This window comes from Cyprinodon variegatus, unplaced genomic scaffold (genome assembly GCF_000732505.1).
Source record: "Cyprinodon variegatus isolate N-32 unplaced genomic scaffold, C_variegatus-1.0 Scaffold223, whole genome shotgun sequence".
Lineage (NCBI taxonomy): Eukaryota > Metazoa > Chordata > Actinopteri > Cyprinodontiformes > Cyprinodontidae > Cyprinodon > Cyprinodon variegatus.
This window is the reverse complement of record NW_015150676.1, coordinates 461097-483073: the sequence shown is the minus strand read 5'-3', so window position 1 is coordinate 483073 and position 21977 is coordinate 461097. Positions and strand designations below refer to the sequence as shown.

General features: G+C 37.5%; 1 protein-coding gene across 10 annotated transcripts in view; it reads left to right on the top strand.

Moving 5' to 3' along the window:
- The window catches only part of LOC107088586 (teneurin-3), a 471923-nt gene that overhangs the window by 224066 nt on the left and 225880 nt on the right, over positions 1-21977 (top strand). For 7 of the 10 annotated variants that reach the window (XM_015380861.1, XM_015380858.1, XM_015380863.1 and 4 more), the window contains one exon: positions 6369-6548. The exons of the other annotated variants lie outside the window; for them this stretch is intronic. In XM_015380861.1, the coding sequence (XP_015236347.1) occupies positions 6369-6548 (180 nt within the window). The remainder of the gene's footprint in view (positions 1-6368; positions 6549-21977) is intronic. 10 annotated transcript variants of the gene reach the window in all.

Genomic DNA, 21977 nt, shown 5'->3' with positions numbered 1-21977 from the left:
TGATGGACAGCTTCCTTTTTCTTTGTCATTTTTCAAATAAAAACAGGGCAATTACTTTTATTTCTAATCTGATATCTGAGAAGATACTAAGCCTGATATTCTTTAGGATTATTTAGCTGTTTCCGCTTTTTAAAGTTTTAACATGTTATATTGACATGATCTGAACCACTGTGCGTCTCTCAGAGGCAGTCTGCATGCTCAGAGCTTCCCACAGCCCTGCTGTTGTTATTCCTCCTGGTTTGTTTAAGGAGGGTTTTGGTGCTGTGGGTCCCTGGAGTTTTTGGTGGTTTGTCACCATAACCTTTCAGCCTTCCTGCTCCTACTTGGAGGCCCTGCTAGCATTTGAAACCAGTTTAGCAGTGGAACTGAGCATTCCTGAGCAGGGCTGGTCAGTATGGTTTATCAATAAAATCTGCATTTTTTTTTCTCCCAATAGCTTCATGAAAACAAATTCAGAAAAAAAGTTTAAAAAAACTCGTTTTATTCTAGTCTCTCTTTCTGAGCTGAGTTCAAAGTGCAACTAAAGCCAAGCTGTGAATCCTGCATGATCCACTGCTGTGAACAGGGAAAATAAAACACAGCGTCTGCAGCTGCACTGCACTGAAAACAATGTTTGCATTATTTAAAACCTTCAGCTTCATAGGGAAAAAACAATGATTGGGTTAATTGATTATTGAAATAATGGTCAACTAATTCAGTAATAGATTAATCATTAACTGGAGTATAGAGACTGTAAAACAGGCCTTTAGCTGACAGAGCGACACACCATGAGCAGGAATTATATAAAAATCATAAAAAATATATAAACATTTTGCATTTAAAGAAAAATGTTTTCATCTCTCAATCTGCTCTATCCAGAACTACTCAAGTGGAAACTTTTAAGGTTCACTCGGTTTAATTTTGTAAAAAAAAAAAATCCTCTTTAAGGAACCGTTGGCTATCTGATTTTAAATTGATTAATTGGAAAAACAATCGACAGATTAATCAACTTGCAAAATGATGATTAGTGGCAGCCCTAATTTCAGTTTACTTTATTAACTTATCAGTATTCTAGCAAACTTGAACACTATTTTTCAACAAGATTTGAAGAGTTGTTTTATTTAATTTCATATGACAGCTCTTCATATTATATCTAAACTACTATGTTACATTCTATATAAGCATATGGAAATGCAATATCATTTGAAGGATACAGGTTTCTTTTTTTAGTCTACACAATGTCATTACCTTCGCTTTAGAATATAAAACAATAGTGTTAAAGTAATTAAACATGCTTAAATCGATCCAATAGGTGCCGGATGTCTTTTACACTCAAAAATGATCTGAAAATGAGTAAAAATGTCTTTATTAAGTGTATAAACCCTTAATTTGAGCAGGTAAATAAGATAATTTTCTTAAAATAAGTGTATTTGTTCTAGAATTGAGGAGGAAAAATAGACATTTTGCTAATAGAACAATACAATTTGAATTTAAAATGAGAAAACAATTGCATTGTCTTATTTCAAGTGTATATTATCAAATTATCTTATTTTAAGTGTAAAAAAAATCCTCATTTCATGGCAAACTATCTCATTTAACTACTCAAATTAAGGGGGAATAAACTTAATTTAAGAAATTTTGACTTATTTCTAGATCATTTTTCCAGTGCATGAAAAAAAATCCAGATTTTCATCAAATTTATTTTTAATAAACACCAAATTTTGTGTAATTGTTGAAAACTATTCATCGGCCAGGACCTGGGATATACAGGGTGGTATCTTACTAATGAAAAGCTTAAATCTGCGCTTTATTCTGCCTTTTTACATGAATATATGCAGCAGAGTATCACTAAGAAAGGGTTTTCAAAGGCTCCTCTTTCTGTCTCCTCGGTTGTCTTGTGCAATTTCACCTTTAAATGTAGTTCATATATATATGACTCATTTCCAGTGTTCCCCCAAGATATGAATGCTGCATAAATTCATATCCTGAGGTCCTGGGAAGGAACGCTCGGAGCCACTTTCACGCGGTTATTTTTACTCCGTTGATCAGTATTCAAAAGAAGCAGAGCCTGGACCCCAACAACCAACCTCCAGACGGTAAGAGCCGCCGTCCCTGTGGCGTTCAGTGGACGCCTACATCTGGCTTTAATATTAAAACATCTCCTCCTGAGCTATTTACTGCAGATATACAAACACGTCCAAATAGCTCCACCAGTTAATAAAGGCCAGGTCCAGGTTTCCTTCAGGCCCAGAACGCAAACTTTCTAATGTCCCTCCTCCTCCGTCATCCTTCCAACAATGAGCTCTACAAAGGGAGCCTTTGATATGGAGATTTATTGAGTTCAGGAAAAATGGGAAAAAAGAATTTCAGGCCAGAGAAGTTTCCTTGCTCCAAACCAGTGTTTATAGATTTTAAATAGCAAAGCAGAGAGAGAGCAGTAGAGTCTTTAAGCATTTAAGCTGTTAGATGACACAAACAAGATAGCGTTACATCCTTAAAAGATTAAACTCCAAATACCTGCATTCAGACTCTCAGATAGGACATCTCTGTCTCCTTTATGTTTGATTACTGCTTCTCCACGTCTCTGATATTCATGTTTGGCTTCGCTGGATTTTTTCCAACAGGTTAAAAAATTGGATTTCTTGTTTATTAACCATCGTAATAAAAATGCACTATGCTGTGATTACCTTAGCTTTTTATGTTTTACACTGGAAACCCACAGTAATGGAAAAATGGCTGCTCTGTTTACGTCCTTTCTTTCCTCGCCTTGATTTTATTTAGTCTTTGCTTAAACAGAGAAGAAAAACTCTGTTTCCTTTGAAGCATCTTTAGGTCATCAGTTCCACAAAGCAACTCTGAGGGATTCAATTCATGACATTTTTAAATAAATGTTCAGTTCTATAACCCTATGACGTCTTCTGTCTTCACTTTATTCATCTGAGATGGAAAAAAACTTTCAAATTATGTTAAAAATCATTACAAAATCTACTATTTGTATAAAATGATAAACAAAGAAGAGGTTCAGAAATAAACCTAAATGAAAATCTGATGTTTTTGCTGCTTTTTAAATTGAAGAATGCATTTTTCTTTCTTCAGTTCTCAGTGGAATTGCATCATCGTTGTATGCGTTAAGATTGTATTTTTTTGTGGAACATAGACACATAGAGCGAGTTTAATGATTATGCTCTTATCTCAGCATATTGTAGTTTATAGTTGTATTACCATTTTTACTGAAGCAGCGTTTTTAATTATAAAACGGTAAATGTCAGTAGAAATAAATCAGCACACTGGTCTAAAAGCTGCTTTTTTCTAAAAAACAAAAAAAGACTTTTCTGTAGCAGACAAAGGTGTAATAGTGCTGCTCTGTTGTGCCTAATTTGTGCAGTCAGTGCAGCAGACCACGTCTACTCTTTAATATCGCTCTCATGCTCCTCTAATCCTCTAATGTTCATGTTTCCTCAGTGAAAGCCAAACAGACTTTATTTTTCCAATATCCGACATCAGTCAAACTAAGGAGTGTGTGTGTGTGTGTGTGTGTGTGTGTGTGTGTGTGTGTGTGTGTGTGTGTGTGTGTGTGTGTTCAATGTAAAACACTACATAATATGGTACATGTGATTTCCTATTTCTGTGAAACAAAAGGCCTTGGAGAAAAGAGATATAGATTCATCACATCCTGTTTTAGATCAGTTTCCTTTAAGCTGCTTCTCAATTATAGCAACAATTATAAAACTGCAAATAGAGAAAAATTTAAATCAAATAAATAAATGAGAAAGAACTATATGTGTGATACTCAGTGGAAGGCCGAGGAGAAGCGGTGAGTTTTGAAGTGAGCGCTGAAGGGTGTGGACACTTGGAGGTGCGGTAATCCAGAGTCTTGGGGCAGAAAACGCTCCATCAGCTGCACGTTTCATCTTTGATGTGGGATTATCAAAGAGGGCGGCTTGGCTGGACTCATCTCACAGAGGGAGGGGGGGTTCAATTCAATTAAAATACTTTTTTAGATCGGAATATGTCAGAAACAACTACCAGGGAGGAAATGTTTAAGAAATGTCAGAATTTAACTGAAGTGAAATAAATGGAAATAAAAAAAGAATAACAACAAGTGACTCCAATTAAAAATTTATTTTCTTGTTTTTTTTTTATTTTAATTGATGAATATGTAGAAATCCATAAAAGAGTAACAAAAAAGCAGTACAAGTCAGCTGATAATAAAATCAAATAACAGCAGGATAACGACGTTAGAGGTTAAGACTTGAACCTCAAACAGCCTCCAAATAGTTCCTGCTAAAACCAGAGTTCATAAAGTGGATGTTAATGTGTTGGTTTCCTCGGTAACCAGGAGGAAAATTACAGGATTATTTATCTGAGTGACGATTTAGAAGCAATGCAGGAGAATTAAAATAACCTTTATTGTTCCTCAGAAGGGAAACAATTATTAAAAACTAAAATGCAAACTGATGTGTACAATAACATGACAGGGAATAATCTTTGAATGGAGTATAGAGGCTCTAAAACAGGCCGATAGCAGACGGAGAGACCCACTTAGAGCAGGAATTATATCAAGATGGTACTAAAAATATATAAATATTTGCATTCAAGATAAAGAAATATTATTTATGTGTCAATCTGCTCTATCCAGAACTCCTCAGGTGTAAAGTTTTGGTTTCACCTGGTTTCATTTTGTAAAATATCTTCTTTAAGGAACCTTTGGCTATCCAATTATTAATCGATTTGCTAAATAATCGTTAGTTGCAGCCCTAATCTGTGTATATGGATGTTTTTAGAGTCTGTGGCTTGAAAGTAGTGTTGTGCCGATACCTGGCTGTGGAGTATCAGGCGATACCGATACCATGTGTTTGAAATTGATGTGTGTGTGTGTATATGAAGAACTGCATTCTACTTGGATGTAAAATAATTACCATCATGGCTTCATGTCAAGCTGCTGCCTACCTTTGTGAAGCAGGAAAAAGACTAAAACAAAGTGAATCCAGTAGAACTTTTTATTGCCTACCTGGAATGGGTTAGCCTGATAAACCAGACTAAATGTGAGATTAAATGTGTAATCTAGTCTGGCCCCGATGAATGAGACATTAGAAGATTGTTGATGAGAAAAACCTGTTGTTTTTCAAACCATGTCTGTGCCTATATGCCAAAGCTCTGACCAATGAGGGCAACTGACTGTGATGTAGGGAGTGTGACAGGAAGCTGGTGGGGGAGTGTAAACAAACAGCCTTTCAGTAAAACGGCGAATACGTCCTTCTTAAAAATGAATGAGCGTAGAGCCTCTTCCTGCTCACGTTTCAATGAAAACCCCAAGTCTAATCCTTCCAGAACTGATCCCAAAGCTAAATCAAACCAGAACTGTTCAATAGTTGTTGCCATCTTCCTTGTTGTTCTTTCTCCAGTTTCACGCAGCTTTGTCGTCAAAAGTCCACCTGCTTTGCATTCAGAAATTCAAAACACATCTCTGCGTTGTGATTGGCCCGCCAGTTTTAGGGCCTGGGACATTGATGGAGGCTAGAACACTCACAGGGAAAACTGATTATGCCGCTGGCGGGTGGGGCTAGTTTACTAGGCTAGGAATGGGGGACAATAGTTGAATAAACTTTAGGTTCTCAAAATGGTATCGTTGCCCTATTTGTTGGTACTCACCCATACCAATACCAGTTTAGTGCTGGATCGGGGCCCCGCCTGATACTGGTATTAGTAAGGTGCAACATTACTTCAAACGCTGTTTAAATATGTTTTTAATGGAAATAATTTTTTTTTTCTTCTAAACTTGATAAAGTTTTTGAAGTATATTTGCTCTAAAATATAACAAATCCACTGTATATTAATGAGATGTTACATTTATGCTGTCCTTTAGTTAAATTAATAAATGAAATAGTATATTTTTGTCTTTTTAACCTCATCTTTTTTTGGTTGCATTTTTTTCTGCTAGATTTAGACAAATTTTCTCCAACACCTCCATTCAGAGCAGAAACACAAATGTACACAAAGAAGGAGCTGTGCAGTTTAGCATTCAGCAGTCAGTAAATGTCAAGGTTACCGCATCAATACACAATTGATTTTTCTTGCACTTTTCTTGTAAGCCTGCTTTCAAGGCGGTGCAACAAAAAGTCGGCTCTTCCTCTTGTTTACCACTCAGGCTGCGAGCAGAGTCTGGTTCAGCCAGAAGAACCAGCTTCTTTAGGTTCTCCACAGGTTCTGGTCTATTTTATTAAAGCCTTTCATCTGCTGTGATGTCATCACTCTCATATCCCATAATGCCCCCTCAGCAGGAACCATCACCCTTCATTTTCAGCCATTTTACTTTAAGATTTGATTAACTTTTGTTTTCTTTCTTTAAAATCATCTTTTTTTTTCTTTTTGGTTGTGTTCTTTCATAGGTTCTCCCATGCCCTCCCCCTCCTGCCCATCACCTGTCATTGACCAATCACATCCACACTCAAATCCACATGACAACCCGCTGTTAGCAGATGCTGTTGAGCCAGACTCTGATGAGGAAGAGGAAGAGGAGGAGGAAGAGGAGGAGTATGCAGCTCGGCTGTACATACCTGTAACTCATGGTAAACCGACTTTCAGGGTTTTTCTTTTCTTCGTTTACGTTAACCTTAGTTGATGGAGTTGTAGATTGATGATTTCCTGCTCCATCTCCACTGATGGTGCACCGTGTTTACACGCTGTTAGTTTTGACCCACATTACTGCAACAATGGGTTTGATTAGCCGCACATCCTCACCTGGAAGCCATGTTTTTCTCAATGCTGCCTCGCTGCCCTGCAAATAATTCATTCTAAATAAGTATTTTTTTTCTTAAAATACGTGAATTTTTTCTTGAATTGAGGTGGAAAGTGAGTCAGTTTGCCAATGGAATATGAACATTTACATTTAAATAAGAAAAAAACAATGTGCCAGTGCAAACAAGTGCATAATATCTAATCATCTTATTTTCAGAGTAAAATACTCATTCTATTGGCAAATCATCTTATTTACCAACTCAAATTAAGGGTAAATACATGTAATTTAAGAATTTTTTTTACTTATTATCTTTTGCAATGTTTTCTCACACTGGAAAAATTTAAAATCTAGATAATTTTTTTCTTAAAATAAGTGCGTATGTTCTTGGATTAAGGAGGTAAAAGAGACATATTTAGATTTCCATTTTTTGCAGCGTTTAGCCTAAAGCATGGCTGCTCTCCTGAGGAGTCGGAGCATGTTATATTTTAGCACCTATTAATGCCGAGACAAACTCAGGCCTAAACCTAAAAGCACCTTATTGAACCCGACTATTGTCCATACAAAGCCGCCATGTTGGGGATCTGTCAGCAAACATTAAGGAAACCAGGAGTTCAAATATTTCTAAACTCCATTTATGGTTTCCAGGCAGATTTGTCTGAGATGCTTGCATCATCAGCCTGTCTCTAGACAAAAACACACACGGGCCACACCCTGAAAATGACAACAATGGCTCCAATCCTCAGCTTCTGTCTTCCTGTATTATATCACAGCGCCACCAACAGGTCTGGCATCCTTTCACAGCCTTATAGGGCGTCCATTCACTCAGCAGGCTCTGTGTTTATAGAGAAAGTCTCTGAAATGAGGAGCGTTTTGTCTTCGTGTGGTGGGTCTTTGCAATCCTTTGCATCCGATGCTAAAACCAGTGTCACTGCTACCAACACCTAATCGTTTGCACCCGTGAACTGATGTGTTGCTCTCTATTACATCACCATGCCACACTCATCCCTGCGTCCCATTTTAACCCTCACCTCCTGCATCTGTTTCTACCTCCTAACGGGGAGTTTTCAGCTGGTGGTTCAGGATTAATCTGAAAAGAGACAGAAATATATTTCAGCTTTGGAGTCAGTTTTATGAACAAGGCTGATGTGATGGCAGCTTATTGGGGTCCCGGGTGATGCCATGGCCACGGGAACTGAGGGTGCTGGGGGTTGCTGCAGCATCCCCTAGTGGTTGGTATAAAGGGAGATTTAAAAAATATGTATTATAAAAACTTTGCATAGTTTATACATTTCTCATGAATATTTTGGGAAATAAGTTTGACTTTTTTCATTTACCGTTACGTTTATTTGGATTTTAGTTTCATTACTTAGAGGCCAAATTAACACAACTTCCCAGAAGTTACGTTGTCATGGCAACGTCAAGCAAACCAGTGGTCGCTGTGTAAAGAGGTTATATCGCTCGCGGCAGCAGACTAGTCAATTTACAGAGACTAATGAGAGAAGCGAGGAGGAAATATGGCTCAGAAACGCATTTCAGATTCATCCGCTCATTAGAGACTTTAGCTCTAAGTTGCTAACTGGTTAGAAAGATACTTCAGAGACACCGGCCACAATCAAACTTGCTTTTGAACCTTCCGCCACAACAATCCCGCCCTCTTGATAATCGACCAATCACATTAACTTTATTCACTCAGGAGAATTCAGAAATGCAACGTTTGGAACGGCCGCATAGTATTATTGTGTTATTTAGATCTTGTGTTCATTGTGTAATGGATGTGGAGAACTGTTCAATAACATTAAATAGTGCAATAATAAAATAATTTCCTTGTGAAAAGTATTTTGGAGCTAATAGAGTCACATGTGACATAAACACAGTGACTCAGGTTCATGCCAGCTGAGCAAATCACTATAACACTATAACTAACAATCTGTTGGTTATAGTGTTATAGTGAAGTTTAATTAATAGAGCGTATACTCAGCTGAGAACTGATGAAGTCTGGGTGTTACAGACCCTGAAAGCGTGTATATGACAATAAAGTAGGGAAGCTCAATCAATTTATTGCATTTTAAAGGCCTATAGGCTAATAGGTCCCCCCCCCCCAAAAAAAAAAAAAAAAAAAAAATTCACAGCACACCCTGTTCAAAAGAACCTCCAGCAGCGCTGTGTTAAGCTGTTACAGCTTGCTGTTTATTTATTTTATTCATTCATTCATTAAAAGAAAACAACAGAACAAAACCTGTGCAAGTGACAACTGAATAGAATAAAAGGAGCAGAAAGAAGTAAAAGCTTATATGATCCTCCTCCATTTTTTAAATAAAGTATTACTTATTCAACTCTGATAATTACAACCATGCAAAAAAACAATCAAACAAAAAAACGGCATTACTCAGAACGTGAGCTACAAAAAAATAAATAAAAGCAACAATTCATCAGCCTATCCAATGTCATATAGACTCGTCAAAATCACCTTCAGTTTTTTTTACTAGAAACAGAATAAACTGCTTTAATTCACTAACAATCTTATTCCATAAATCAACACCTTTAATAGAAAAACATCTTTCCATCTGTTCTCTGTCTGGATATTTTAAAAATATCTGTTCCTTTAAAGTTATACTTTCTTTTTTCTCTTTTAGACAATCTGTTTAGAAAATTGTTTGGTTGAACTTTTTTTATGTTTATTCTAAATGAATTTAGATATAATATACTTCATCAATTCATTGAATTTAATGTATTTAACTTCATAAATATCTGATTTGTGTGATCTCTGTTTCCACTTCCACTTATGGCTCTCTTCTGCAATATTGACTGAGAGTTTCAGCTTAGAACTAGGAGAATGCTGAGTGAAGGGAGCAGAGAAGAAGGAACAACGACAGCAGAACTAAAGGAACCATGAAGGAGTTGTGGTGGATTAAAGCACCGTGTGACGTTCAATGACTTCACACATTTCCGTGCGACTCAGGCTGCATGAAAAGGATTTGTGATCCAACAAAGGAAAGTTAGCTTGTTATGTATTATCTGTGTAGTTTACGCTGGTCTGGTAGTGAACTAAAGCATTTTGGATATTTACCGTAAGAGGACCGCACTGCTAAAACCAGCTAGAATTTAGTAAAAGAGTCTTAATTTAAGTACATTTAGCCTCAATTTGAGTAGGTAAATAATATGATTTGCCAATGGAATGAGTATTTTTACTCTTAAAATAAGATAATTAGATAATATGCACTTGAAATAAGACGATGCAATAGTTTTTTCTTATTTTAAATGTGAATTGTCTTGTTCCATTGGCAAAGTGTCTCAATTCAAGAACAAATGCACTTATTTGAAGAAAAATTACTTATTTAGATTTCAATTCTTTCTAAAAAAAAATAAAAAATAAGTGCATTTCTTCTTGAATTGGGGAGGCAAGTGAGACACTTTGCCAATGGAACAAGACAATTTACATTCAAAATAAGAAAAAATAATTACATTGTCTTATTTCAAGTGCATCTTATCTAATTATCTTATTTTAACAGTCAAAACACCCATTCCATTAGCAAATCATCTTATTTACCTACTCAAATTAGGCGTAAATAAATTTAATTTAAGTCTTTTAAAATTATTTTGTAGTGTAAACAAGGAAGAATTTCTGAAGCGGAGGTGTGAAAAGAAAAGGTAAAGTCTTTGATTCAGTGTGAAAAAGCACAAACCACATCAGAAGCCAGGAGGGATAAGAGACGAGCAGCGGTATAAATTCAATATGAACATTGGTGCTCAGGGCCGCTGGTGCTTAGAGTCTCCGTGGGGCTCTAAGAAAAATTAGATTTTGGGGCCCTTTTATGTCTGTGGGTAATATCTACCCCTGCAATCAATACTTAGAAAAATTTTTGGATGATCAGATCGTTCACTCATCAACTATGAAGTCACTGCGGCTCTGGCTGTGCTGTTTGCTGGCTGCTTTTTCTTTGCATCATCTAGTGTTTGGAAAAGTTATCAAGGAGGCAAGTGTGCAGTTTATTCACAGTAAAAGTGGAGTATACTTTTTGATTCCAACAATGATGTGCAATTATACACTGGAAAAATGATCTAGAAATAAGAAAACATTTATTAAAATAAGATATTTAGACAATATGCACTTGAAATAAGACAATGCAATTGTGTTTTATTATTTTAAGTGTAAATTGTCTTGTTTCATTGGCAAAATGTTTTTTTTTACCTCCTCAATCCAAAAACAAATGCACTTTTTTTAAGAAAAAATGACTTACCGGTATCTAGATTTCATTTTTTCCAGTGTATAAAAGAAAAAAAATATCATAAATTGTACAGAAAAAAAGCGTCAAATCATGATAAAATGTTAAACTCATCTTTGTTCAACAAAAAAAAGTTTGTCTTTCAGAGATTTTGAGGAGGCTTTTTTTGTGTTAAAGTGATAATTTATACATGATTGAAAGTGCATTAATTTAAAAATACATATTTTTATGATGAAACCTATAGTATGTTTCTATAGAAGTCATTTTACATGTCAGAAGAATGTAAGTTGTCCTTGAGTTCCCCCCCTCTTCAGCGTGGGCCAGCCCTGTTGATGCTCACGGAGGCAGGGGTTAAAGCTGCAGAAGCTGCGCTGTCGATGGAGGTGTAGATGAGAACTGATACCAAATAGTAAAACATAGTTAGCAGTGTACCACTGGTTCAGAAAATGATTGTCACACTGGAAAAGTGGTCTAGAAATAAGTACAAATGTCTTAAATGAAGTTTATTTACCGTTGATTTGAGTACCGGTAAGTAAATTAGACAGCTTGCCAATGAAGTGAGATTTTTTACTTTAAAATAAGATAATTAGATAAAATGCACTTGAAATAAGACAATGCAATTGTGTTTTCTCATTTTAAATGTAAATTGTCTTGTCTTGGCAAAATGTCTCTTTTATTTCCTCAATTCAAAAACAAATGCACTTATTTTTTTTTGTTAGAAAAATGACTCAACTAGATTTTGATTCTTTCCAGTGCACTTTTCAAAAAAAAAAAAAAAAAAAGACCAAATAATCACTATCAGGATGAACACTTTGGGTTTATTTCTCTACTTTAACATTTAGGTGTTTTTATAGGTCTAGATGGTAACTGGGTCTTTTTAAGGCTCTGTTCCACTTTCTAAAATCAGAAGTACAAACTTGGAATTACATTATTTAACTGCACCGTGTTTATTTCCAATTTTATCCATTTCCGCCACAAGCTAATAGAAATTCACTTCTCTGAGTTCTGTGCTTTAAAATATTGCAGCAACATGTTTATGGTAGGAGCTTGTCTAGTTCTAATGAATCCAGATCTTCCAGGATGATATTTACCAACTGCTTCCATTCACAGCTCAGTCCTGGTTCTTTTTAACGTTATCAGAACCAGATGTTGAGCTCTATGGGCGGGTCGGTAGCCTCGGATCGGTCCTCTTACACTAAAGGTTTGGAAAGGAAAGGCAGTGTGAACGAACGGCCATGAGTGCCACAATTAGTCAGATGCCATTAGGAGAAGCGGCATCAAAGGGAGAAAAAGGAGAAACAGCCAGCCGAAGGAGTGATGGCAGCAGAGACAGACAGACGTCTGCTTATATATACATTTCCATCTAAACACAATCAGAAACAGCTCTGAAGTTTGGTTCCTGAAATGCCTAAAAGGCATTGTGTGTGGTCTCCTTTTCCCAAAGCAGTCCCAGCTTGACCTAACCAACCCATGTTCAGCCAAGCTTCTACAATATCCTTCTTACCACTTCCTGCTTTATCTAGACAGGCCTTCTCCTGTTATTTATCTATATTCCTGCCCACCCCCTTCTTAAACTTGTGTTTCTTCACACCACGGATCTTTGTGGAAAATCACGCAAAGTAAAAGCAAGGCCTTCTGGTTTATGTTATGCAGAAAGACAAAGAGGACGGAGAGACAGTAAGTGAAATGGAGACTGGCAACATTTAACACCATCTAGTCCGATTAGTGTAACCATGTAGCAGAAACGCTTGGAAAAAGATGGGCTGCCAAGATGCTTCTGTTTGGCTTCAATGGTTTAAAAGAGAAAGATCCGGAACTCAGGAGGGAAAACCAAAGTTTATAAAATCTATTAACAGAACATCTTTTTGCAGTAGGATCTGGAGCTTCATGCTGGGCTTTTGTCTTGTTTCGTAAAATAAATCATTCAACAATCAGGCCTCCAGAAGTCAACCATGATGGGTTCTTCTTCAACTTGCCTCAGTTATAGATTCCAGCAGGTCCAGCCTTCTCTGGCTTTCACCACCGGTACCCTCCGTCGCCTAGTAACCGTGACAGTTAACACACAAAGCAGGAAAAGAATGGATGCCAAACTTCTCACTACTGTTCTTGGTGCTGATAAAATTTCCGAGGAGCTTCAACAGCAGTACCGTCATAGCGAGTATCAGATTTATACTCCCCACACTGAGGAGATGTTGGAATCTGAGCTGAACGCTGTAGTGGAGGATGTTCTTTCTCCAGGTCCAGGTAAATAAGTGGTCCTCCTTATTGTCAATCATTCTGGTGAAATGTTCACGTTCTACATATTTGTCCCCATTTTCCATTTCTGTTGGTGAGTCTGACATAGTGGACAAATTGCAAATCTTTTTTTGAAAAGTAAGCTTGTATGAGCGATGCAAACAGCAACACAAAGCAGGTAAATAATGGATGCCAAACTTCTCACTGCTGTTCTTGGTGCTAATAAGATTAAGATTTTCCATCCAATATCACATTTATAGTCCCCAACTGCAGAGATATCAGAACCTGAGCTTTAATATCAGACAAACCCATTTACACAGGGACAGATTATACCTTTGAATAAACCAAACATTATCCGACACATATCTGACTCAATGACCATTTAAAACAAATATTTTCATTAATTTCAGACAGAACTATTCACATACTTGGATTATATTAAACTGCACTTCCAATATTCACCACTGTTTGGCACTATTTACCCTTTTCAGGTAATAAATCCTGGTATATCTAAGGCTACGCAGGATACAGCGGACCTGTCCTTCTAAACAGGCGAACAGAATGCTGCTTTTTGTCGGCCGCATAACAAGGAGTCGTTTAATCCGAACAGGCAAATCTGTCCTTCAGAGGACGCAGCCCCTGAATTAGAACTCAGCCACCGCTTAGTGCAAACATTTTAACACCCCTGTGACACCTGTTGTATAGCTTTCGGTGCTGCTCTGCTGGACGATGTTCAAACGGAGAGAATTAGGAGGGAGCCAGTTTCACAGAGATTTCCTGGCCCATGATGATGACTGGCTTAGCAGACACCCTACAGCCTGGTTGATTCGTGCGTTGAGCCACCAGACCCTCGCCTTCCAGGTCATTGTCAGCGTTAAACAAAGGACTGTGCTGGGCTGTGATTGGTCAGTAAGTCAGTCAGGTGATGTGGGATTGTTTGCCGGTGTTGATGGGTTGCGTTCTGCTGAGGTTGTGGAAATGTTGAGTTCTGCGTTTCGCAGCATTTATAAAATATGAACAGATGAGAAATTCATGTTTTCTATAAGATTACAATGACTGAGAACATTCAGCCAGCAAGCAAAGCTGGTAAAAAAAGCATTTATCACAAAATATATATTTGTTTAGTGAATTTTAATCTCAATTTATGGGGGGATTCTAACTATTTCTCATTTTTTATCTTACTTTTTGCATTTTGTAACTTAATTGGTTCCTGCTTTGTTATATTTAATGGATGCGTTTAAGTTCGATAATGTCTGAGAAAACATTTTTAATTCAGGCAGTTTTTAATACAGCACAATAAATTATTAGCATTTAATTTGGAGCTTCTTTTATAAGTTTAATATATGGCTAAATAAAAAAATTTTAATATATGGAAAGGGGAAAAACTATCATTATTTGATCAATAACAACAATCGACTTTAGACTGACTTAATATCAGTAGATGGCGTTCATTTTTGTGAGGCTTCTTTGCTGTTATAAACAGTACAGTATCTCCACTGTCTCTTCATCGTCAGCCATGTTTGTTAAACCTGAACTAACATTTGATCCTGAGAGCTTTGTGGTTATAGTAATTATAAAGACAATGAAGCAAGATCTTTTGGATGTCAAAGGAATAATATGGCATTAAAAATAATTCAGACTATAAGAAGGTAATGTAAATTGCTTCAGTTTAACAACACATTTATTTTACATCACAAATATGACACATTGTGCTGGATGAAAGGTTTTAGATTATGTTTTGCTAGGCTTTTCCTTCCACTGTATTAATGTGATTTTAGATCTTTAGGTTTTTTTCCCATGGTAACGGTAAAATAATGAACTCTCTACTATAACAGCAGGAACTGGAACCATCTGAAAGTTGATTTCCAGTCAGCTTTTGGAACAGGCCAACAGTAAAGTCATGTTAGGGAATTAAAGAGGGATTTCAAATCTACTTACATCGATTCCAGGTCTGCTTATTTCACCTCGCTCTGCCCGATGCATTTTAGTCCAATCCGGTTATACAGATGCAGATCTAATAGATACAGCTCAGATCTGATTATTTCTAACAGACTTGGCTGTAAGAAGATTCAGTAATAAAATAAAATATCCGTCCGGTAATAAAAAGGGATGTTTTTGAAAATTTAAATATAATGTTTGGATGAGGAATTAACTAACAAATCCTGAGGACTCTAACTTTGCTTCAAGTGTGTACATCGACCATTAGTTGCAGCTAATGACCTATTCCAGAGGTGACAGACGCTCGGAGCAATCAGGGTGTGATTTCTTCCTGCTGCTACACGCGGACAAGTTGTCTTTTCCCCATCGGGAGCCAAAAGACGCCAAAAATCATCCAGCGTCCAGCCTGTAGAAGCCTCAATAGACGCCAAGTCAATCAGCCGAGAGCGGAAAAAGCAGCATAAAAAAGACAAGTTTCTTTGCCAGCAGAGGGATGACGCCAGGCTTTATTGACATCGTCTATAGTGAAAGGAGCAGACATGTCCGACCACGGCGTACACAGAAACACGAGTTACACTTAGTGCTTTTTACTTTGGGATCAAGCAGGCAATTCTCCTCAACACCAGAACCAATCAATGAGGCACTAAACGAAAGGGAGGAAGGAGAGGGAAGAAAAAAAACACCATATTTCTCAACAGTTCTCATCAATGGGTCAGGGAATGAGAGAGGAAGACAGATCTAACATCCACTCTAATGCTGATCATGTCCAGAGCTAAAGAGCAAAATAAACATGAAGAGGAAAGCTGGCTCTAAATGTAAAAAAAATATATAAATAAATAAAAAATGTGCTGAAGATGAGAAGGGAATAAGAAGAGGGGTAAGATAAGACTCAATCATTGATCAGGCTAATGAATGTCAGGCCAGTCGTCGGGATTGGCCTCCCAACAACACACAGACACACACAGAGGACACGAGCAGAAGCACGCTGTTCACGTCTGAGGCTGATTGCACAATGGAGTCACTTAAGTAAATCAAAATGTTGTGGCAGGCTCCATACAAAGAGGCTGGGAGACGCAGAGCGCCAGACAAAGAGGGATACACTGGAAGCAAGTTAGGGTAGGGGGGGACACATGGAGACTGGGTGGGTGTGGGTGTGGAGCAGCTAATGCATCAAGTTACAAGATGCATAGCAAGAAATATTAGGAAATATCATGCAGGAGGTAAACGGATTCATACTCTGCGCCGTGCAGATATATCCACCGTCGCTGCTGTCTGGGTCTGTTGGATGTTGTTAATTGTAATTAAAAGAGTGATGAGATAGAAATTCATCTAAAAATGTTATAAAGAGAAAGGAAATCCCCTGATGCATAGAACGGCTCCACATAATTCAATTCACTTTGTTTCTATAGTGGCAATTTACAACGCATGTCATCTCAAGGCACTTTATAGATACTATTCAACCAGATCATCCAGTCAGATTGATTCTAAGTTTTTTTTTCTAAGGAAAACCAGTTGATTGCATCGACTCATTGACTCTTCAGCAATCCCTCACACTAAACATGCTTGTAGGGACAGTGGAGAGGAAAAACTCCCTTTGAACAGGAATAAACCTCCAGCAGAACCAGGCTCAGTGTGAGCGGCCATCTGCTGAGGCCCACTGGGGTTCAAGGACACAGAAGCAGAGATAGAAAAAGAAGCATAGATACAAAAGGCAACTGTCAACCAGCTCCACAGGCGGCCCTGTCCAGGAAACACACAGCCAGGCAGACGAGCTCCGAGCCAGCTCCCATGTCAGAGGATGAAGAGAGCACATCCAGTTAGTCACAGTCAGAGAAACAGGACAACGCTGGAAAAACAGGCTGATCTCCAACATCTATAAATAAAGGTGTACAGCTGATATTTCTCTCCAGGATGGAGTCACAGCCAAACAGGAACAGACCAGATGAAGCTACTATGAGAAAAAGCAGAAGGTTAGAGATTGAACTAACAGATTCTGCAGAGTGGAAGAATAGAGATAGAATGAATCAGAATGATGAAAAAGGGGTCCCTATGTCTTCCAGCAGTCTAAGCCTATAGCAGCATAACTATAGAGATAGCTCAGGATAACCTGAGCCACTCTAACTATAAGCTTTATCAAAAAGGAAAGTTTTAAGCATAGCCTTAAAAGTAGACAGGGTGTCTGCCTCACAGACATACTGTTTGTATTAGCTTGTTTTGATGTAACAGCCTACGTTTGGGTCAGACCCTGCATGCTGTCACAGCTACAGTCCTGCTCCTACCTGCTGGTTCTTTAATGTGAGCCCAGTGGGTCGTCATGTAAAGGAAACCAGGGCAAAACAAACCAAAGCTTTTAATGTTGTTTTATCCAGTGTGGAACATGAGGTACGTACCTGGCTGTGTGAGTTAGGACTGTGAGATGCTTCATGGATGATTTTAAGGAGGAGGTTATGTGCTGCGTTGGTGGGATTACAGTATTTACCTCTGCAAAAGTTCATTGGTAAAGAAAGACTAATTAAAATGAGAAAAAGCTGCACCTAAAGTTGCAATCCTGCTTTTGTCTTGAAGTTTGAATATTAGAAAAGTTACCAGCAGACTTTCCTTAAGTCTTTTATCTATGATATTGTTTTTTTTTTTCTCTCTTGTTTGTTTTCTTTTTTTTCTGCACGGTGATGGAAACTGGTTCTGGAGTGTAGACGCTTCATACAAGCAAAGCTGTTCAACTGTGATTCAGCCTCAGGGGAAATAATGTGCATCATATTCCTGCTCCACCATTTTGCACCGCTGCAGTTTTGGTAGGAGACAGAGCTGTGAGGTGTGGGACGTTTCCTCCCAGGCTGGGCGGAAGTTTTCCATCTGCTGAAAACCGAGGAGTTAAGATTTGTTTCTACCTTCTCCTTGCATTCCTTTGTAAGGAGTGAGATTTTATGACCGCAGTAAATATTATGTGCCTGGTGGAGGTCATTCTAAACTATTTGGTATTCAAACAGCCCGAAAAGAAGCACAACTAACACTGATAGCTGGAATGAAGCAAATTAGCCACACATGTATTTTACTGCATGTTAGAACATTTTTATCCTCATTATGCACAAGATCGTATTGGCTTATATACATATGACCATGAAGGATAAATACTAATAAACTTAACAATAATCCAATAATCTTCCTGTATTTTATCAATACCTTTATTTACATTTTTTAATAGGGATGCCCGATATAATCGGCCCCCTATCGGTATCGGCCTGTATCGGCCTTAAAACTGAATATCGGACATCGGCCACCCCACCGATATTTAACCCGATATTTGATCAGCTTCTGAGTTTCTAAAGTCTAAAAAAAAAAATAAAAATACTTCTTCTTCTTCCTTAAAAACTTCTTTTTTACAGACTTAAAAAATTCTAAAGACGAGGGAAAAAATATTGATACATTAAAATATCCCAATATCTTCCTATGCTGATATATTGCCATTTAAAAACACCATATCAATCTTTTTCACTAATGAAATATTGCTATATGTCATCGTTATGCTACGAAATCCCCCGAAAATTCACCAAATGTTGCCATATTTTTATATGTTGATATATTGACGCGGTATCGATCTATTTTACTAACAAAATCTCACAAGAATTTGCAAAATATCATGAGAGTTTGTAACAGAACGATGAAATTTCACGAGATTTTGAAAGTAAAATAGATCGATACCGCGTTTTTAAAAATCAATTTGATATCAGCATATGAAAATATATTTGAGTATATTATTTTTCAAAGTGTCAGAAATGGATAACAAAACTGCTATTTTCAATGACTACTTATTTTTGTCCAGCTTGAACGTCGGTATCGATATCGGTTATCGGCTACATGAGTTTTAAAATATCGGCATATCGGATATCGGCCAAAATCCCAATATGGTGCATCCCTACTTTTTAAGCAAACAGTTTCAACAAAAGCACACAAAAAAGCTTTTTTTATATAAATGAAATAATAAAAGCACAATATAAATCACCACAGACAGACAGAAAGATGGAAAGAAAGAAACCAAGAAAGAAACAAGAAAGAAATAAAAAAGAAGCATAGAAGGAAATAAAAAATAAAAAAAAGAAGAAAGAAGCAAAAAAAAATTAAAAGAATATTAGTACAAAATGGACAAATGTTCCTATTTGCTTTGGGGTAGAAATCCCACATTAAACATGCAAATACTAATTGTGAAGCGCTGGAAGTTTCTAGATAACATCATCATCCAGTATTTGGTCGTGCCTTTATTTAAGAAATTCAGCAGGAACTGGAACGTCTTTATTGGCAAGACAAAATTAACTCCATAAAATATAATCGGATAGTTTCAAATATTCATTAATACTTTATCCTAACCCAAACTACAACACTTAATTCAGTTACATTATTAACCAAAAGGTAGCAGAAGCACAGATGGAAGGGGTGACAGAGGCTGGGAGAGAATCAATTACAGAGAGGCTTCTGTTTAAATGAAACTTAGAGAGAGAAAAAAAACATTAAAGATTATGTTTTAATTAGTAGAAGCTTTTCTCATGCATTACTTGTTTTCAATGGAAGGATGATCTCTGGTCCAAGCAGGCAGAATTTGCTGCATAACAAGGCTGACCGCCTGTCAGTTTCAAAGCTGGAGATGCTAACAGCAGCAGCACTCACTGCTTGCTGAAGGGGCAGTTATCTCAGAGCTATTCAGCTTTTGGCAACAAAGTTGGTAGAAAGTTGCTAGATACTTTGCTAGTTACTTAAAAACGTCATTATCGGTCCGGGAAGCTGCTTCACGCTGTATGTGGCCCCAGGGGCCGTTTAGATACTGGGCTTCATACCCATTACTATGCATTGTATATGTAAACATGTTTAACTTTAAGTGTCAGAGCATTAATCTACCTTTTTATTCTGTTCAAATAGTGTTTTGAGCTGAACAGTGGCAGCTGAACCCTTTTCTTCGTACAGTGATGCATTTAAACAATACATGCATTGCTATTCTATTCTGGGTGCAAGAACTGAAGGTTTGCAGGTAGAACAAGCTAAATGACATGTAGCTTAGATTTTTGGGGGATATGGGTGAAGGGGTAAATTCACCTCAAGTTAGAATGAGAATATTCACTAAATAAATGATTGTAGAGGGTCTCTGTTCAGGTGACCCTTTCATACCTCCCCCGGTAAAAAGAAAAAGAATCCTCCCACACATCTCTCCCTGGTGGAATAAACAAACCGATAGGCTTTCATTCAGTCAACTAAAACACAAAACGAAGCCCAGATATATTTGTTGGCCCCGTTTTGCTCTCAGTAATCTTAGAACTGGTTGCAGAACCTTTGGCAACAGCCAAAGCCTCTAAAGATTCCTCGCAGTCGTAACTGCCTGCACTTTGACAACATGTGTCATCCATTACTCACTTAAGCCAATTTGATTCTGAGCGTCCTGGCAAGGCAGAAAAGGAAACATGAGCAAGGTATTGCGTCAAAAAAAAGAATTTCTTGTTGCTGAGAAGACAAAAAGAAATAAACAGCAAACACAAAGAGGGACCCAGAGGCTGAGCAGAGCACCAGCGTCCCTATTAATGAGCGGCTGCTTAGAGAACTGCTAGAGTGAGAAAGACAGTAGGGAGAGAGCAGGCTTGGCAGGAGAAATGAAGTTTAGGATGATAGGAAAAGAGTCAGAGAGAGCAGATGAGGGGTCAGTGAGCTGAAGCCACCATAAACAAATAGAACTGGTGGACTAATGAGAGTTAGTGAAAGGACTGCAGCTGCTGGGACTAAAGAGGTGAGTGGAGCAGAAGAGAGGAAGCCACATGAGAGGTCAGCTAAAGAGGCTCACTGGAGCAGATGGAAGGGCAGGAAGAAAGATGGAGATGTCATCAAACGCAAATAAGCTCAGCTTTATCAGCCTTGTTTCCCTGTTTTCTCAGCCACTGTGCTGTTATTCCTTCACTGCCCTCTGAGCTCCTGCTTCTGTTTGTGTTTGTTTAGATCTTACAGACCTAGAGAGGCCTCGCGCTAAACGCCTTCAAACCTTTCATTTGGTTTGCAGGTACTCTAACCTTTTATAAGGCAAGTTAGCGTTTTTGATCACCTGCAAACCCCTTACACATGGAGTCTAGAAGCACAAGATCTATATCCAATTTTGTAACTTTTATAAACTAATCGATGCTGACCTATCAGCCAATTTTTCTATGAACAATTAAAAGAAGGATCAGAATATCAGGATATTTATCCTGCTGCTCAGGACACTAATGTCCACCTTCTCCATTCAGCTGCAGGTTGAATAAAGAGGTAGATGTTAAATATCAGAATCATCCATCTTTAGTTCAATCTACCGGTTCTGTTCAGACCCGGTAGAGTAACAAACATCAGTAGAGGCGTCTGAGTTAATCACAGAAGTGTTAGCATAGATTAGCAGTGTTAACAGAAGTGTTAATCTATCTGAGCTTTGTGGCTTTCCATTCACATTTACAAGATTGTTGATTAAAACTCTTTAAATGTTTGCTGCTGTTCTGTCGCGGCTTAACTGCTGATTGATTTTCTAAATGTTTCTTTGCTGTTTGATTAAGAAAATTGCCTGTTGTTTCTAATGAAAGAAAAAAACTTACAAAAAACTGTTTATTCAAGCAATTAAATGAGTCAATCTGAGTCATTAAATGATCTTAAAAATACTTTAACTGATTAACATCAAGTGTTTTCCTAAGTAGCTAAATTAACATAACTTCTAGTCCCAGGCTTATTCTTAAATCAGTTTTATTTCTTTTATATACTAGTATGTGTCTTGGTCTCACCTAGGGCTGAAACATTTAATCAGATTAATCGTGATTAATCAATTATTAAAATAATGATCAAATATTTTAGTAACCAACCGATCGTTAACT